The sequence below is a fragment of the Salmo trutta genome, chromosome 27, assembly GCF_901001165.1.
Source record: "Salmo trutta chromosome 27, fSalTru1.1, whole genome shotgun sequence".
In the NCBI taxonomy this organism is placed as follows: Eukaryota; Metazoa; Chordata; class Actinopteri; order Salmoniformes; family Salmonidae; genus Salmo; species Salmo trutta.
Genome location: NC_042983.1, coordinates 6,132,061 through 6,151,396, shown reverse-complemented (window position 1 = coordinate 6,151,396; position 19,336 = coordinate 6,132,061). Strand labels below are relative to the sequence as shown.

The following is a 19,336-nucleotide window of genomic DNA, read 5'->3' as shown; positions in this document are numbered from 1 at the left end:
GAACGCTGAAGGCAGCATCTTTTTCTAATATAGAGAATCTGCGGAGCGATTTTAATCTCAGAAGGGCCTAAATCCAATATCAGAAGAGTGAGGGTTGAGAGAAGGGGGAAAAAAAGTGTCTGTTAGTCGATGAGATGTGTGGCGAATGGGAAGCTAGCTGGTGTCATCAAGCAGTTGTCTGCTATGAGTTATGTTGCTCGTATGCCTTCTTGGACTACACAGTGGCAGAAAACATGATCTATCACTTCTATGTCCCGTGAACAAGGATGAAATTAGTTCTCAGGTGCGGAGTTAGAAGCAGAACAGATCTGTCTGATTGACCTGACAAAAACCAGGCCATGGTCAAAAACGTCAGCCGTGCTCACAAATGTCAAAGTACTATAGTACAGCATGATCTATAAAGTGCAACAAGACACACCGCTGGATCGTACAGTAGGTGGTAAGCCAACCTACGAACATAGTTTTGATGTTCATTTTCAAAAAGGATTGTCTTGATTTGTCTGACGATGCACACGTATGATTCAAGATGCAAGGCATAGCCGTTCTGTCGTGATTGTGGTGTAGTATCATGTACCCTATAATGCAAGTCATACAAAGGCACTATGCTGCGGCAGCAGGGATAGCGTTAAGCAAAGGCGTGGATGGTATATATATGTACACAGTATGTATATGTTTTTAGGCTGACGGAGGATGTATAATAGTCACAGAGAGCTTCTGCATATCCATTCCTATGGGTTAGTAGGAAACCTGGGTACAGACATGATAATAACTCAGGCTCTACCCATTCATGTGAAAAATCATTCCTGTCATCAGCTCTCAGAAATGACTCAACAACATGAAATAGTGTGACAGAAACCACAGTCAACCGCTTGGACTCAAATGCATTATCATAATTTAGATAGATGGGTTACTTTCTCTCCTCTCCTCTGTGATTCTGGGTCATTTCCCTCCCTGTGTGTCACTGTTCCTCTCCATGGCGGCTAGCCCAGTGTGCCTGCCCTCCAGACAGCACGTTACACTCCCTCCTTCCCTCAAACACTACCAGAGAATGGCCGCCACCCAACTGCTCCCCTGGGGGGCGTCTCTATTGGCTGCCGCTAAGGTTCCAGTCACAGAACACAGCCACTAATGGCCCAGCCATCAGAATCCTCATGGTTCTGAGGCCCCCCGTTTAAAAAATTAACTGGAAACAGTTGTCCAGCGAGCTGCCTGCCTGGCTGGCCAGACTTAGCTAATCAAAGGAGTGAGGTAAGTAATGGAACACTTGTTGAAGGAAGAAAGGAGGGAGGAAGATAGAGGGGAAAGGCTCTAATCAACAAAACTAGCGTTTGACCACCAATAATGTAATCATCGCTTTTGACCCCGGGAAAGAGTAATGGCGCTTCGCTAATGCTGTGAAAGCCTGGAAATAAGAGAAACGAGGAGGAACTAGGAATCACGAACTAGACAGTGACAGTTTTTCCACAGAATATATATATACTGCTCAAAAAAATAAAGGGAACACTAAAATAACACATCCTAGATCTGAATGAAAGAAATAATCTTATTAAATACTTTTTTCTTTACATAGTTGAATGTGCTGACAACAAAATCACACAAAAATAATCAATGGAAATCCAATTTATCAACCCATGGAGGTCGGGATTTGGAGTCACACTCAAAATTAAAGTGGAAAACCACACTACAGGCTGATGCAACTTTGATGTAATGTCCTTAAAACAAGTCAAAATGAGGCTCAGTAGTGTGTGTGGCCTCCACGTGCTTGTATGACCTCCCTACAATGCCTGGGCATGCTCCTGATGAGGTGGCAGATGGTCTCGTGAGGGATCTCCTCCCAGACCTGGACTAAAGCATCCGCCAACTCCTGGACAGTCTGTGGTGCAACGTGGCATTGGTGGATGGAGCGAGACATGATGTCCCAGATGTGCTCAATTGGATTCAGGTCTGGGGAACGGGCGGGCCAGTCCATAGCATCAATGCCTTCCTCTTGAAGGAACTGCTGACACACTCCAGCCGCATGAGGTCTAGCATTGTCTTGCATTAGGAGGAACCCAGGGCCAACCGCACCAGCATATGGTCTCACAAGGGGTCTGAGGATCTCATCTCGGTGCCTAATGGCAGTCAGGCTACCTCTGGCGAGCACATGGAGGGCTGTGCGGCCCCCCAAAGAAATGCCACCCCACACCATGACTGACCCACCGCCAAACCGGTCATGCTGGAGGATGTTGCAGGCAGCAGAACGTTCTTCACGGCGTCTCCAGACTCTGTCACGTCTGTCACGTGCTCAGTGTGAACCTGCTTTCATCTGTGAAGAGCACAGGGCGCCAGTGGCGAATTTGCCAATCTTGGTGTTCTCTGGCAAATGCCAAACGTCCTGCACGGTGTTGGGTTGTAAGCACTATTATTTCAAGTCCAAGTGCTGGAGTACAAAGCCAAAACAACAAATGTGTCACTGTCCCAATACTTATGGAGCTCATTGTATCTTTCCATGCTCTGTAAACCCAGACTGGGTCCCAGAAGACGGAAACACTAGAGTAATCCTAGTGAATCAGAAACATCATGGCTCTGGGGAAGCGCAAGTTAGTTAGCGGGCTGGCAAAGCTAGCTTGCTAGGGATGCTGCATACAGTGTTGGAGGGCACTCAGGTTTAACTTAACCCAACGTATCCTAACAGACAAGCTGGGATCAAAGGATACGGATACCCTTATTAAGGGCAGCTGGAGATCCAGGCCAGCACACTGGAAATACATTTTAACGCAACGCTAACGCAATGTGAGGACTATATTTGTATAAAATCAAGTAAATGTACTTGATTTTATACAAATATAGTCCTCACATTGCGTCACATACACATACACTTATTGGTCACATACACATGGTTAGCAGATGTTAATGCGAGTGTAGCGAAATGCTTGTGCTTCTAGTTCTGACTGTGCAGTAATATCTAACAAGTAATCTAACAATTTTACAACTACCTTATACACACAAATGTAAAGGAATGAATAAGAATATGTACATATAAATACATGGATGAGCAATGGCCGTGCGGCATAGGCAAGATGCAGTAGATGGTATAGAGTACAGTATATCCATATGAGATGAGTAATGTAGGGTATGTAAACATTATATAAAGTGGCATTGCTTCAAGTGACTAGTGATACATTTATTACATCCAATTTTTTATTATTAAAGTGGCTAGAGATTTGAGTCAGTATGTTGGCAGCAGCCACTCAACGTTAGTGATGGCTGTTTAACAGTGGCTGTTTAACAGTCTGATTGTCTTAGAAGCTGCGATAGAAGCTGTTTTTCAGTCTCTCGGTCCCAGCTTTGATGCACCTGTACTGACCTCGCCTTCTGGATGATAGCAGTGTGAACAGGCAGTGGCTCGGGTGGTTGTTGTCCTTGATTATCTTTTTGGCCTTCCTGTTTGCCCCCGGTGATGCGTTGTGCAGACCTCACTACTCTCTGGAGACCCTTACGGTTATGGGCGGTGCAGTTGCCGTACCAGGCGGGGATACAGCCCGACAGGATGCTCTCGATTGTGCATCTGTAAATGTTTGTGAGTGTTTTCAGTGACAAGCCACATTTTCAGCCTCCTGAGGTTGAAGAGGCGCTGTTGGAGCCTTCTTCATCACGCTGTCTGTGTTAGTGAAACATTTCAGTTTGTCCGTGATGTGTATGCCGAGGAACTTAAAACTTTCCACCTTTCCACTACTGTTCCATCGATGTGGATAGGGGGGTGCACCCTCTGCTGTTTCCTGAAGTCCATGATCATCTCCTTTGTTTTGTTGACGTTGAGTGTGAGATTATTTTCCTGACACCACACTCCGAGGGCCCTCACCTTCTCCCTGCAGGCCGTCTCGTCGTTGTTGGTAATCAAGCCTACCACTGTAGTGTCATCTGCAAACTTGATGATTGAGTTGGAGGCGTGCATGGCCACGCAGTCATGGGTGGTGAACAGGGAGTACAGGAGAGGGCAGAGAATGCACCCTTGTGGGGCCCCAGTGATGAGGATCAGCGGGGTGGAGATGTTGTTTCCTACCCTCACCACCTGGGGGCGGCCCGTCAGAAAGTCCAGGACCCAGGGCGGGGTCGAGACCCAGGGTTTCGAGCTTAATGACGAGTTTGGAGGGTACTATGGTGTTAAATGCTGAGCTGTAATCGAGACGACACCATTCTGTATACTTCTGGCCCCTCTTTGGACACTGTGTTAACTAACCTCAAGACGAGCTTCAATGCCATACAACTCTCCTTCCATGGCCTCCAACTGCTCTTAAATGCAAGTAAAACTAAATGCATGCTTTACAACCGATCGCTGCCCACACCTGCCCGCCCGTCCAGCATCACTACTCTGGACGGTTCTGACTTAGAATATGTGGACAACTACAAATACCTAGGTGTCTGGTTAGACTGTAAACTCTCCTTCCAGACTCACATTAAACATCTCCAATCCAAAATGAAATCTAGAATCGGCTTCCTATTTTGCAATAAAGCATCCTTCACTCATGCTGCCAAACATACCCTCGTAAAACTGACTATCCTACTGATCCTTGACTTCAACAATGTCATTTACAAAATAGCCTCCAACACTCAACTCAGCAAATTGGATGCAGTCTATCACAGTGCCATCCGTTTTATCACCAAAGCCCCATATACTACCCACCACTGCGACCTATATGCTCTCGTTGGCTGGCCCTCGCTTCATATTCATCGCCAAACCCACTGGCTCCAGGTCATCTGTAAGTCTTTGCTAGGTAAAGCCCCGCCTTATCTCAGCTCACTGGTCACCATAGCAGCACCCACCCGTAGCACGCTCCAGAAGGTATATTTATGAACATTTGAACATCGTGGCCATGTTCTGTTATAATCTCCACCCGGCACAGCCAGAATAGGACTGGCCACCCCTCATAGCCTGGTTCCTCTCTAGGTTTCTTCCTAGGTTTTGGCCTTTCTAGGGAGTTTTTCCTAGCCACCGTGCTTCTACACCTGCATTGCTTGCTGTTTGGGGTTTTAGGCTGGGTTTCTGTACAGCACTTTGATATATCAGCTGCTGTAAGAAGGGCTATATAAATAAATTTGATTTGAAATTTGATTTGATATATTTCACTGGTCACACCCAAAGCCAATTCCTCCTTTGGCCGCCTTTCCTTCCAGTTCTCTGCTGCCAATGACTGGAACGAACGGCAAAAATCATTGAAGCTGGAGACTCATATCTCCCTCACTAGCTTTAAGCACCAGCTGTCAGAGCAGCTCACAGATCACTGCAACTTTACATAGCTCACTGTTATTTAAAAAAAAATGTTTGCTCCTTTGCACCCCAGTATCTCTACTTGCACACTAATCTTCTGCACATCCATCACTCCAGTGTTTAATTGCTATATTGTAATTATTTCGCCACTATGGCCTATTTATTGCCTTACCTCCCTTGTCCTACCTCATTTGCACACATTGTATATATATATTTTTTATTGTATTATCGACTGTATGCTTGTTTATTCCATGTGTAACTCTGTGTTGTTGTTTGTGTCGCACTGCTTTGCTTTATCTTGGCCAGGTCGCAGTTGTAAATGAGAACTTGTTCTCAACTAGCCTACCTGGTTAAATACAGGTGAAATAAATACAATTTTAAAAAATGATGACGGAAGTGAGTGCTACGCGTGTCACGAACGTTTAAAGGAGCGGACCAAGGCGCAGCGTGAGTTGAGTTCCACATACTTTATTATATAGTGAAACTACAAAAACAATAAACAAACATAAAACGAACATGAAAGCCGTAGTGCAAAACACACTAACAAAAACAATATCCCACAAAGCAGGTGGGAACAGGGAACCCTTAAGTATGATCCCCAATTAGAGACAACGAACATCAGCTGCCTCTAATTGGGAACCATACTAAGAGCACCAACATAGAAATGAAAAGACTAGAACACCCCCTAGTCACGCCCTGACCTACAACACCATAGAGAACCAAGGGCTCTCTATGGTCAGGGCGTGACAACGGGGCGATAGTCGTTTAGCTCAGTTATCTTAGCTTTCTTGGGAACAGGAACAATGGTGGCCCTCTTGAAGCATGTGGGAACAGCAGACTGGGATAGGGATTGATTGAATATGTCCGTAAACAGCCAGCTGGTGTGTGCATGCTCTGAGGACGTGGCTAGGGATGCCGTCTGGGCCGGCAGCCTTACTAGGGTTAACACGTTTAAATGTTTTACTCACGTTGGCTGCGGTGAAGGAGAGCCCATAGGTTTTGGTAGCGGGCCATGTCAGTGGCACTGTATTGTCCTCAAAGCGAGCAAAGAAGTTGTTTAATTTGTCTGGGAGCAAGACATCAGTGTCTGCGACGGTGCTGGTTTTCCTTTTGTAAACCGTGATTGACTGTAGACCCTGCCACATACGTCTTGTGTCTGAGCCGTTGAATTGCGACTCTATTTTGTCTCTATGCTGATGCTAAGCTTGTTTGATTGCCTTGCGGAGGGAATAGCTACACTGTTTGTATTGGGTCATGTTTCCGGTCACCTTGCCCTGATTAAAAGCAGTGGTTCGCGCTTTCAGTTTTGCGCGAATGCTGCCATCAATCCACGGTTTCTGGTTGGGGAAGGTTTTAATTGTCACCGTGGGTACAACATCACCAAGCCCACCAAATCACCGGAAATACATCAATGTTGTTGTCTGAGGCTATCCAGAGCATATCCCAGTCCTTGTGATCGAATCAATCTTAAAGTGTGGAATCCTATTGGTCGGACCAGCGTTGAACAGACCTGAGCACGGGTGTTTCCTGTTTTAGTTTATGTCTATAGGCTGGGAGCAACAAAATGGAGTCGTGGTCAGGTTTGCCGAAAGGAGGGTGAGGAAGGGCTTTGTATGCGTCACGGAAGTAAGAATAGCAATGATCCAGAATGCTGCCAGCCCGGGTCACACATTCGAAATGCTGACAAAATATAGAGAGCCTTGTTTTCAGATTAGCTTCGTTCAAATCCCCAGCTACAATAAATGCAGCCTCAGGATATATGGTTTCCAGTTTACATAGTCCAATGAAGTTCTTTCAGGGCAGTCAATGTGTCTGCTTGGGGGAGGGGGGATATACACGGCTGTGATTATAATCGAAGAGAATTCTCTTGGTGGATAATGCGGTCGGCAGTTGATTGTAAAGAATTCTAGGTCAGGTGAACAAAAGAACTTGAGTTCCTGTATGTTGTTATGATCACACCACGACTCGTTAATCATTAGGCATACACCCCCGTCCTTCTTCTTACCAGAGAGATGTTTGTTTCTGTCGGCGCAATGCGTGAAGAAACCGGATGGCTGTACCGGCTCTGATAACATATTCTGAGTGAGCCATGTTTCCGTGAAACAGAGAATGTTACAATCTCTGATGTCTCTCAGGAAGGCAACCCTTGCTCGAATTATATCTACCTTGTTGTCAAGAGACTGGACATTGGCGAGTAGTATACTCGGGAGCGGTGAGCGATGTGCCCGTCTACGGAGCCAGACCAGAAGGCCGCTCCGTCTGCCCCTTCTGCGGCGCCGTTGTTTTGGGTCGCCTATTGGGATCTGATCCATTGTCCTGGGTGGTCCAAACAGAGGATTCGCTTCGGGAAGGTTGTATTCCTGGTCGTAATGTTGGTAAGTTGACGTTGCACTTATATCTAATAGTTCTTCCCGGCTGTATGTAATGAAACTTAAGATTTCCTGGGGTAACAATGTAAGAAATAATACATAAAAAAACGAAATACTGCATAGTTTCCTAAGAATGCGAAGCAAGGCGACCATCTCTGTCGGCACCATCTTTTTAGCGAATACAAGCACTGTTGCTATTACGATCAAGCGTCTCTCTATTATGCATGGGAATACTTGGGAACAGATTTTCAAAATTAAAATCACTTGTAGCTGATTTCCTGGTGTTTTTACAGTCTTTTATGTCCAATAATGAGTTTTATTTTCTGCTCAATAAACTTAGGGGGCCAAATAAAACCACCCATGGGCCAAATTCAGACCGCAGGCCACCCGTTGGGGAACCCTGCTGTAGGTGGTGGATGGGATGTACGATCATACGATCGATCATAAATCACTTTGCAGTAGATATAATGACAAGAAGAGCTATATCGATGTAATCCATCATAATTACTAACCATAAACGTAATCATTTGAAATTATTGCGTTATTGCCTTGTCTAATCTCTCCAATATTGTCCAAAATAATAATTATATGATTTCTAAGCCTATCATCCGCATTGTGCTTGCTAATCTGAAATGATGAGGAGTTGGAAGTATCAAAGCTGGACTATGGTTCACTGGCCATGAAAGCCCCCAAATGACTTTGGATTTAGGGAAAAAACAGATGGAAAATAATTGCCAAAGCCTCTTTGACTGGCTTCATTAACTCACAGCTTTTACTATTTTTTTCATCTACAAACTGAAACTACCTCGTAAAAATGATAATAATGTTGCATAATAATACCCAATAAGGTAACTCACGAACAAACTTAATTTCCCTCCCTTTCCAAACACATAATGTTGCCATTTTGTATCCATTGTTATGTTTCATATTGTAAGTAAGCCAAAGGAAATGTGTTTTCCAGATAACATTACAATTGCGGCGTGGCTGAGATTGAAACAATATCTCATTTAATCCACCTTGAGCACACCTGTTTGTTCTTGCGTAATTGGATTCTGGTTCATTCCATTTGCCTTAATGCACCTGCATTATGCAGTGTACTGAGGGGACCAGTCATTGACAGCCAGGGGACATCGCTCTGAGGAGTAACCCAACCTGGTCCTCTGTTTCTGGGGCATCCTTTCAGTGCCTTTGCCTTTCAAAGGCATCAGCCTGGATGGATGGATGGATGGCTGGGGCTTGGGCTTGATGGGAACCAGAATAGCAGGTGTTGATGTTAGTGCCTGACAAGAACAATAAGCTGCCCCATCCCCTGCATGGTAATCCAAAATAAACAGGCTCTGGCGTGGACGGCGCGGGCTCTGAGGGCGGAGGGGTCCTCATCAAGCCCAAAGAATGTGTAGCTGCTACAAGGAAGGAATGCAGTGCAGCTAAATCTTCCCTTCGTAGTTTACGAACGATGAAAACCTTTCCAACTAATGCATATTTAACACTAAACCACGGCAAAGAAGTTTCCTTTCCTTGTCCGCTTTCTATAATTTTCACAGTTATGAAAGGGCTTGATAGATGAAGAAGTATTATGTAACTCTATCCTTTCATATCAGTGGTTAGAGAGATAAAGAGGTAAATTGCCAGTAATCCCCAGTATTGGGACAGATAGTACTGCATATCTTGTCTTCCATGCACTTAATTATTTTCTGTTTGTGTGGGTGGCAAATAGCTTACAGATGGCAAAGAGAGGCTCCCACATGGAGTGTATTCTGCCACTTTCATCAAGCTCATCACGTTTGATCTGTCATATGAGTTAAGTGGTTGGTGTGGATAGCCCTGACTCAACTCCACCCACACAGATGATGATGAAGATGAAGATAAGACTTTTTGGATTTCAGCAGGGCCCTGTGTGTGTGTGTGTGTGTGTGTGTGTGTGTATGTGTGTGTTTGAGAGAGAGAGAGAGAGAGAGAGAGAGAGAGAGAATGGGAGTGAAAAAGGGCGAGTGAGCAACCGGAAAAGGCGAGGGAGGGTAGCCAACGTTCATTAATGTGTCACTGACTGCCTCTGCCATGCTCGCCGTGTTAAGACACTGCTTTTTTATTTTCTCTCATCTCTCCTTCATCCCTCCTTCATCCCTCCTCCATCGGCTCCGTGTGAACTGATGTGAGACACCATTTGGAGCTCCGCTCTCCTCCCACACACGTTTACATTCAGCTGATGAGCCGACGGTGTCACACACTGCAAGAGAGAATGCGAAAGAGAGGAGGAAGTTAGGGAGATGGTTTTGCCAGTGCGTATACGGCACGTCTGATGAGCTGAGAACATCAAAACCTAAGACGGAGAAGAAGGGAAATGGAAAAAGAGAATGAAATATAGCTGTGCCCTAGAGGAATAGATCTCCGTCTCTTTTCCGTTGCTATTAGACTGTCTCTTTTATGTGCTAGAACGATAAGAGGACTTGGGAGACTGCTTTTTTCCTAATGCCCCACATTCTGTTGTTGTCTTTGTAAAAGGGAATAAATGCTCAGAGCGCTGCCCAGAGCGCTGCTCAGAGTGCTGCCCAGAGCGCTGCCCAGAGCGCTGCCCAGAGCGCTGCCCAGAGCGCTGTGTGAAGAGGCCTGTTCCAATGTAAAGCACACGGCAGAGAGACAATAGCCTGCTCTGCTCTGTGACTTGTTCAATGATTAGATAGACCGTAGATGAGACAGATCCAGGGAATGTGTGTACATGTGTGTGTTCAAAGAGGAAAACAGCAGAGAGGAGAGAGCCTCATCTAGAGAGGACGGGATAGATATATAAATAGAAAGAAAGAGAGCGATAGATCAGGGTAAGGATCAGTGAGGAGGCGATGACAGACCCCGAATCCCAAATGGCGGGCCAGGGATACGCTTGACTTCATCTCATCTGCTGGGGAATGATGCTCAGATGACACAAAATGGTGCACAGAGAACCCGTTACTGGAAGTCACAGAGGAGGCTGTTGTGGAAGGAACTGGGCATGAAGACTTAGGAGAAGTATATTTGATTGTCTTCTTCTGTAGAAGAAGGTAATAAAATAGGAGGCGCAATGTACAGATGTTCTCTTTTCAACATGGGTGTTAAGACATGGAGAACACGCAATGTATTTTTAACTATTTTCTGTGGCAGGGATGGATGTGATTGTCACACACACAGTCCACACAACCCCTGTTTTACCCTCTTACAGGAGACATCACCTGCTCAGCTACCGAGCCGTTAGTGTTGATGGCCAACCAGCGACACACACACTGGCTATTTTATAAAGCAATCCTGCCCGCAGTAGCCTAATACACACGCACACACATGCACACACACACACACACACAGTTTTGTATTGCTATCCTTGTGGGGAACAAAGAAATGATTCCCATCCAAAATCCTTTTTTCCCTAACCCTAAATCTAACCCCAACCTTAACCTTTAACCATAACCCTTAACTTAACGCTAAGCCTAAACTTAACCCCAAACACGTAACCCTAAAACTGTACCTAACCCTATCTCCTAACCCTAAACCTAACCGTAACCCCTAACCCTGACCTCAATTCTAACCGTAACCCTAATTGTAACGCTAAACCTAACCCCTAAGCCTAAAATAGCTTTTTTCCTCGTGGGGACAGTCAAAATGTCCCCACTTGTCCTTATTCACTATCCTTGTGAGGACTTCTGGTACCCACAATGATAGTCAAACAAAAACACACACAAACACACAATCTCTGGAGTGACCTAGACTGTCTGAAAAATCTTTCCGACCACCAGTCCAATAGCACCGTGACAACACCTACCAAATCCACTTAGCAGCCAGCATGAGCACAATTAACTATCCGGACACTTGCTCAGAGTCATATTACAAAGGCAAGATGAAATTGAACTCTGCTCTCTGTTGGTGCAGAAAATATTGTGTTGAACAGTATGTTGCAGTCCATTGAAAAGAGGACAATTGTGTTTGAAAATGTTTTAAGATGTACTGTAGTAGCGTTGTCTTTATCCGTGTCCTTGTGTCCTTGTTTTCCAGCCTCCACTATCGCCGAGAACGGAAGAAGAACATGCCTGAAACTCAAAGTTTTCGTCCGACCGTCAAGTAAGTCTCTCAAGCTGCAACAGAAACATTGACATGGAGCCTGTTTAACACTCGTGATGTATTTTCCCTGCTCTCAATACTTGAACGCCTTCTGAATGACTCCTTGCTCTCTGTTGAACATGTCAGTTTCATATCTCATGACAGCTCCTATATTGTTAACCTATGGCAGTGGCTACCATTGTTTCTATCCAAAGACAAGTGAAAGAATGAAAGATTTGAATGAAATGAATTGCACACGTCTTGTGAATGCTGTCATGAGCTTGGGGCTTGGGGATCTTTGTTTTAAGGATGGGTAGTTTGGGGGGGGGGGTGTCACTAACCTATTTGGCTTATTATCTCTAATGACATCTATTATCTCTATTTCTATCTCTAGACAACTGCGTGAAAACTATAGGCGTACATGACCGTGTTTTTGACGTTAACGACAAAGTAGACAATTCATTAGAACCCCGAGGTTAGTATGGCTTTCTGCATTCATGTACTTCTGTCTGTCCCCCTTGCACGCACGCACGCACGCACACACACACACACACACACACACACACACAAACACACATCCCTTCCTCTCTTTCTCTCTTTTTCTGCGCTGATTGATCCATCTACAGATGTAGGCTCTTCATTTGAGCCAGTATGCTACAGCTGGAAAATAATCCCGCAGCAACAGAAAATGTTTTTGTCAGGGTTAATAAATTTTTCATCATGGCAAATCAAGTCTGAAATTTCAAAGTGGAAATTATAAATTATTAGAAGCCTTTTTAAAACTGAAATACACTACACGTTTGTATTTCATGCTGTGCAGGAAAATTCTCGGCAACAAAAAAGGGATCAAATTAAGATCCTACATCTGTATGCTCTCCCAGCATGGATGTCATGTTAGAATGTTCATGCTACTGCGTTGTTGTGTTGCTGCTAGCTGTTGCCAGTTGTATTTTGCTGGTGATATGGTCTATGTTTGCATGTGTCATACGACATACACCCCATTTGTCCCTGGTAAAACTCCTCATGTCTCATGTCAGCATATAACATAGGCTACTTATGTCCGAACACAGAGGCTGCGTTTAGACAGGCAGCCCAATCTTACCTTTTTTCCACTAATTGGTATCATATCAGATCTTTTCACAACAGATCTTTTTCAGGGGTGATCTGATTCTTCAAAAGACAAAATGGTGAAAAAAAGAACAGAATTGGGTTGCCTGCAGCCAAATAATTTTTGGGGCTGCTATATATCCTCGATTCAATGTATTCCTCCAGTTTGCTTTAATTGAACTGTGAGCTGTGTTTCACATATGTTCAATCTGAGGAACATGATATGCAATATTGAAAAATAAATATTTTCACAATAGAGTCCATTAATGCTGAAGTCTATTGAAATCCTGACTATTGATTCCATGGCCTTTTCTACCCCCCGTCTTCATTTCAATTGACTCTATTCTACTCTTCTAAGAACCCAAGGCTTTATTATGACTGAATGCAAGCTCATACTCTAACCCTCTGTCAGCTAGCTGCATTCTCACTCACTCACTCCATCACTCACTCACTCACTCACCTCACTCACTCACTCACTGCTCTCTAATTTCTGCTCTGGATTACCCCAAGGAGACACAACATATACACACTGACTCTGCGAATAAATAAACCTCTGTCAAAATGCAACACATTAGTCATTTCAAACAGAGTTTTATGAATCACATTTGTCACTGCATTAAGCAATTACAGTTTTCTGAAATGTATATTTACGTCTGGGAGTTGGAGAATATTACATTTTCTATATTTATTCATGGGAGCCGTTCACCGTACCCTGGTGATCAGGGTTTATCACTAGCTGTCACCTCGTCTGACACAAACAAGCATATTCTCTCTCTCTCTCTCTCTCTCTCTCTCTCTCTCTCTCTCTCTCTCTCTCTCTCTCTCTCTCTCTCTCTCTCTCTCTCTCTCTCTCTCTCTCTCTCTCTCTCTCTCTCTCTCTCTCTCTCTCTCTCTCTCTCTCTCTCCTCTCTCTCTCTCTCTCTCTCTCTCTCTCTCTCTCACGTGCACGCACACAAGCTTGGGGAGTCGGGCGTTTAGATTTATTAAGGTCAGAGACCTAGACTGCCTCCATCTTCCTGCCTGCCTTAATGCCATCCCCAACCTATGTACCTCTTCCTCTCTCCCTTTATCTCTCTCAGCCCCACCCCCCTTACCCCTTTCGCTATGTCTTATCTGTCTGTTTGTGTTACCCACCTGTGAGTGTGTGCGGGGGCAAGTCCTGTGCTCTGTGTGGCTCTGCACTGGCCTAGCTTGCTCCCTCAGTGTGCCGTTAGACAGGCCCATGGCTGCAAATTGATAACACTGCCAGTCAGCCTGGGGAGACTCTTAACCATGCCATTGAGCTTTAGAGGATGGGACTCACCAAGCAGAGTGGGCGGCCGGCCGGCTTGCTGGCTGGCTGATTTGTAACAGCAGCAGTAGCAGCAGCACAATGTGTACCGGTGTTATTTCAGCCATCATTTTGTTCTTAGTTGTAAGATATAGGCATTCCAAATAAAATAGAGAAAAACAAGCCACCATACATTGCCATGTTTGTGCATTGTGTGTGTGTTGATAAACTCTGCTCATTTCACCATCTTCTCTTGTTCCCTTAGATGATACGAGTCACGAGTCGGCCGAACCTTCCAGGAGCGACGGCACAAATGCAGCGTCACACTCGCGGATAGCCAGACCACTTCTGGCTGCACTGCTAATCTGCCTAGCAACACTCTTCACCTTATAGCGCCTCCCCCTGTCCTGGACGGGAATTATACCCTGTGCGGCCTGAATCTGCCCAATGCTGAAGCTGGGGCTGGGGTGGGAGAATTGGGGGGGTTTGGGGTATTGAGAGTGGGCTTCATAAGAAACACTCTATTTTCTTCCAGATATTTAAGTGGTCTTTCTCCTTCAGTGAGTTTGTAAAAGTTGATGTTGGAAGCGGGAGAGACTGTTTCCCTCTTAAAACTGTCAACTAAGATGCCAAATCCCTGTTTTTGACACTTAGTGATTCTTGTTTTCCTATGACTTCTGACATCACTTTACGTCATGCTGATCCATTGCACCGCTCACATACACACACACACATATAGGTACACACACCTACACACACACACTTTTACACTGACAGTTTAGCAGTAGCTCTTTTGGTAGGTTGTAAAGCAGTAATACACAGTATGTAATGGTGGTTTTAGCTCATATGTAGACAGAGAACAAGAGATCAGATATGGGTAGTACTCACATCTCCTAGTCTTTACAGATTCACCTCTCTCTGGACCAGGTGGATGAAGATAGGTGTTATTTTTGTTGGGTTTTAGAGATAGAGGATGGTCATGGGTATCAGTTGAGATACAAGCGTAGAACAGGTTTAGTAGGAGGGTATGGGAATGAGTGAGCTGAGTTGGTTGAACTATTGTCGAGTCCCTTGGCCTCTTTGATGAAGGTTCGCTGTCATTTACCGTCCTTGTGTGTGTAGAGAATGGCCTGGTGCAGTCAAGAACATGTTGCCTTGGCACACAAATAAAAGACAAATCAAACACTTTCGTTCAACACTTTGTGCACCGACGCTAGAATAAAATATCAATTATTTGAACGATTACTCAATTTAAGAGTGGCAGACATGCAGGTCATTTTGTGCTTCATTCATTGACTTCATCTGTAATTGCTCCTTTGCGCCAGATGATGCATTGTCAATAATAACAAGACTCTTAACTTCAAGCTTGAACCCTCACTGATTGCAGTTTAGATTTAGTTTGTTATAAAAAAACATTTGAGAGTTGTTCCTTACATACTATGCCTTCTCTTGCTGATGTTCTGAATGTCATCTATGGTTATAACAAAGACATGTATGTATGTATCAGAGTGTGGAGAGATGTTGTGTTGTTGAAAGGTTGTGTTAATGGTGGAGAGAAGAATGCGACTCTAGCTCTAGGGTCTGTATCAACAGCTAAGAAAGCTGCCTCTCTCGCCCTTTTCAAAATATCACTCCCCTACCACGCAGCTACATATTTTTCCGACAATTGCTTATCCTTAGTTCACTTAAGATATGCTGCAAAACTTCACACGTGGAATTGTCTCTCAGCATAGCTATTCAGTATACCCATTAAGGAGGCATCAACAGTGTTGCTCTCCTGTATTTTTCCACAAGTCTTTACCACTCATGCATAACCACAACTTCAACTCTAACCACAGATTCAGCAGCCATTAGTCAAATAGCGCTCAGACGCTGTAGCTACAGTCCATTATAGCAGGCGGCCTGTTCTCCACTGACCAGACCACATTCATTTCACAACCGCATAATTCAATTTAATCAACTCGCAATGAGTATGTTAATAGAGAAAATATCCTTTAACATCGAATTGGAATGCAGAGCAGTTTAGGCCACGTTTTGTTTAGCCTGCATTTCTACGTTGCACTGTTTTCTAATGACATTCGACTTCCTTAGACTCACACAGGCTCAGATGGTAGATTAACATAGCTGGAGAGATTTCAAATGGAAACACTGTTACAGATACATGAATGAGGTCTGTTGATACAGGTTTCCTTTCAGAGGACGGAGAGAGACAGAGAGCGAGACAGAGAGAGAGAGAGATGCGTGCCTAGTTACCGCTCCTACTGTTACGGGCTTAAGTGACTCTTTAATGAGGTTCAAAATGACAGGCGTGCGGACCCCATGTTGTGGAGTAAAGGGAGTTATTTCTGGTATTAAAAATAGATGGTGGAAGGCCTGGGGGGTCTCCGGGGGGGGGGGGGGGGGGGGGGGTTGGGTGTACGTTTCACCCTGGGGTTTTTTAAAGCGTCAGTGACCTTGCAGTTAGAGAGGGCTGGTGAGTGAAGGAGATGGGGGGAGAGAGAAATAAGAAGAGAAGGAGAGAGAGAGAAAGAAAGAGATGTGAAGGAGGAAACAAGTTGCATATATGACTGGAGTGCCTAACAAAAACCACCCAATACAACCTTTTTAAAAACACTAGATAAGATGGCATATACACATATGCTTAAAGTACTACCGTTCTCCCCAAGGCATGTTATGATTTGTTTTGATTTATTCTGTTATTGATTTTTCTCGGCTGCCTTCTATATTCTTCTCCTGAAGGGTTGTGTGTGCTTTCGGCCGTATTTGTTTTCATACTATGGTAACAATGCTATTACAGTAGAATAGCAGCTCATCTTTGGGGAGTAACAGGAGATGACGCCATTTAATGAGGTACTAATTTTCACCAGAACACCACAGGGGATGGGCGCCATGTTCAATCCAAGATGGCCGCCTTTCATCAACAACGTTATAGCCTACACTTTTTTTTGGGAAGACCAGCTTTAATTGTATTCTATTATAATTACCCGTACTACTCTTTATCATTATTGCTACTATTATTACCATGGTTTATTCTGTACACACGTTAACTTGGGAAATGAGGATCAACTTGTTAACTGGATACCGTGTATCCTGAGGTAGTCAACCATATAACAAGTAGTGTTAGATTAGTTCCTGTTTTTGTACCTTTCTGGAGGACAAAAAAAAAAAAAATAGACACTTCATTGTTAAAACTATTATTATTGTTATGATGATGATTATTGTTAGCAAAAACTCTTGATGTAAATAGTGTTTGATATTAAAGTATTAATTTGATTCGTATGTCTTTTCTAAAAAACAAAACAATGAACACAGTAGAATCTCTGGATATTTGGGAGTATACACATGAAAAGTGCATTGTGAACTGTGATCTTCAATGCCTAGAAATTACAAGCTGTGCACATCTGTGCTTACTTGTGTGTACTTGTGCATGAGTACTTGTGTGTACCTTTGCACCTGTGCGTACCTGTGTACAGCTGGTTGGACTTAAAGCCAATGGGGGCCTCACCTGCTACATAGCTATGTTTCAACCTATCAATCAACAGCCACCGTCACCACTTCGTCACAAGGATCCATACAGAACAGACAGAGAGAACAGAACAGATGTGGACAAGATTAACAGTGTTTGTGCTTTTTCGCCTTCAACGTTTGATAGCATGTTGGCCAACCCAGAGTTTTGCCATGGCTGGACTTTTGGTTGGTTTTTAAATAGAAGGATCTTGCCAGTTTCATATGTGGCATGCGCATGGACTTGTTAAACGAAACATGTAAAAAAAAAAAAAAAAGATGACATGTTTTTTTTTCTCTTTTGTTTTTCTTTAGAACTTTGTTAAATGTAGGATTCTCCCTTTTTATTCCCCACTGTCATGTTGTGTGTTTTGCATCCCATTAAAATGAGGTCATCTGGCTGATGAGCTGTGTGGCTACAGAAACAGATGACGTGTACAGTACATAATGCAGGCTTGTTGTGGCGTTACAGAGCGGGGTGGAGTTACAGAGGGGGACGCTCATTAGTAGTCGAGATAATTGTTGTTTTCTTCCCCCTAACTTTGAGAATCAATCCTCTGGTATCTTTATACTGTTCTACCAAGTAGCTGTAGTCTGTCCATTGGGACTATTCATGCCCTGTTTCATGTGTGAGTGTGTTTGTGTACAGTATGTGTAGGAGAGAGAGTCTCTGTCATTGTGTGTGAGGAAGAGGTTTGTCTGTGCAAACTAGTTTGTGTGCATGTGTATTCGTAATGCATCTTACACAAGAATGTGCATGAGCGAGTACTCCAGCGTGCGTGGGGGTTTGTGTCTCATTTACTATTGCCGCATTGAATGGGAGACGCGGAAACTCTCTTTGGCAACAAATAGGTTTTCCCATGCCTTAGGCCAGAGCCATCTGTGTTCAACACCCCCTGCCATCCTCCCCAACCATGGAGTGGATGTTGGCGGCACAAAGGTTACCCAGGGGCCTTTACTCTCTCCCTGTTTTGGAATTTGAACCCCCACCCGCCTCACCATAGCCTAGCAGCCAGACTACATATGTTAGCTAAGTCACTACTTGGTTTGGGTAGAAGTTGTCCATTGGCACAGATCTAGGATCAGCTTACCCTCTCCCTAGCTCAACCTAAACCATTAGGGGGAAACGCTAAAACACTGGCTAGACTGATCTTAGATCAGACTGTAGGGCACATTTCCACCTACTCTCGTTCCCCATTTGGTGAGAACCACTCATTTGTGTGTGCATCAAATCCCATTGAGCATACTCCTCTTGTGCTTGTAACCACCCCACCCCCTGCTCTCCCCCTCTCCTCCTCACCCCCTGCTCTCCCCCTCTCCTCTGATCCTCTTTGGGGGGCAGAAGTATCGACCGACCTGCTTTGTTTCCAGTATATAAACAAGAACGAAAAACTGACAAAAAATTATCAAAAAGGTCTGTATTTGTATATACACGTGTCTGAGCAACTATGAATAATATTAATAAAATGGAAATACATTGCTTTGATGTTCTGCGTAGCTGTTCTTGTTTTTCCATTGGTTTGTTGATATAAGGGGTGTGCATGTTATCCAGGACTCATTATATAGGATCACGGTAGGCTGGATTGTAGACGGAAGCGCGCCATTAACTCCGCATGACAGATGTATTGTACATAGAATTGTGACTAATTGGAGAGAAGATTGAGTCAAGCTTTACCTGGCAAGGATCTCCTCAATAACTACCTCATAAACACATTTAGAATCATCATATTTCTCTGCCAATTAAAGACGATTATTGCTCATTATCTCTCCTTCCCT

The 19,336-nt window shown here is 44.2% G+C and overlaps 1 protein-coding gene across 2 annotated transcripts in view; it reads left to right on the top strand.

The window, feature by feature from the left end:
* LOC115164189 (ephrin-A5b) overlaps window positions 1-16,412 on the top strand; it is a 108,768-nt gene extending 92,356 nt beyond the window's left edge. Inside the window, exons 3-5 of one of the 2 annotated variants that reach the window (XM_029716430.1) lie at window positions 11,635-11,700; window positions 12,074-12,154; window positions 14,322-16,412. In XM_029716430.1, coding sequence (XP_029572290.1) covers window positions 11,635-11,700; window positions 12,074-12,154; window positions 14,322-14,449 — 275 coding nt within the window. In that variant the 3' untranslated portion in view covers window positions 14,450-16,412. The remainder of the gene's footprint in view (window positions 1-11,634; window positions 11,701-12,073; window positions 12,155-14,321) is intronic. The other variant, XM_029716431.1, reaches the window with a different exon arrangement.
* Window positions 16,413-19,336: the final 2,924 nt, after the last annotated feature.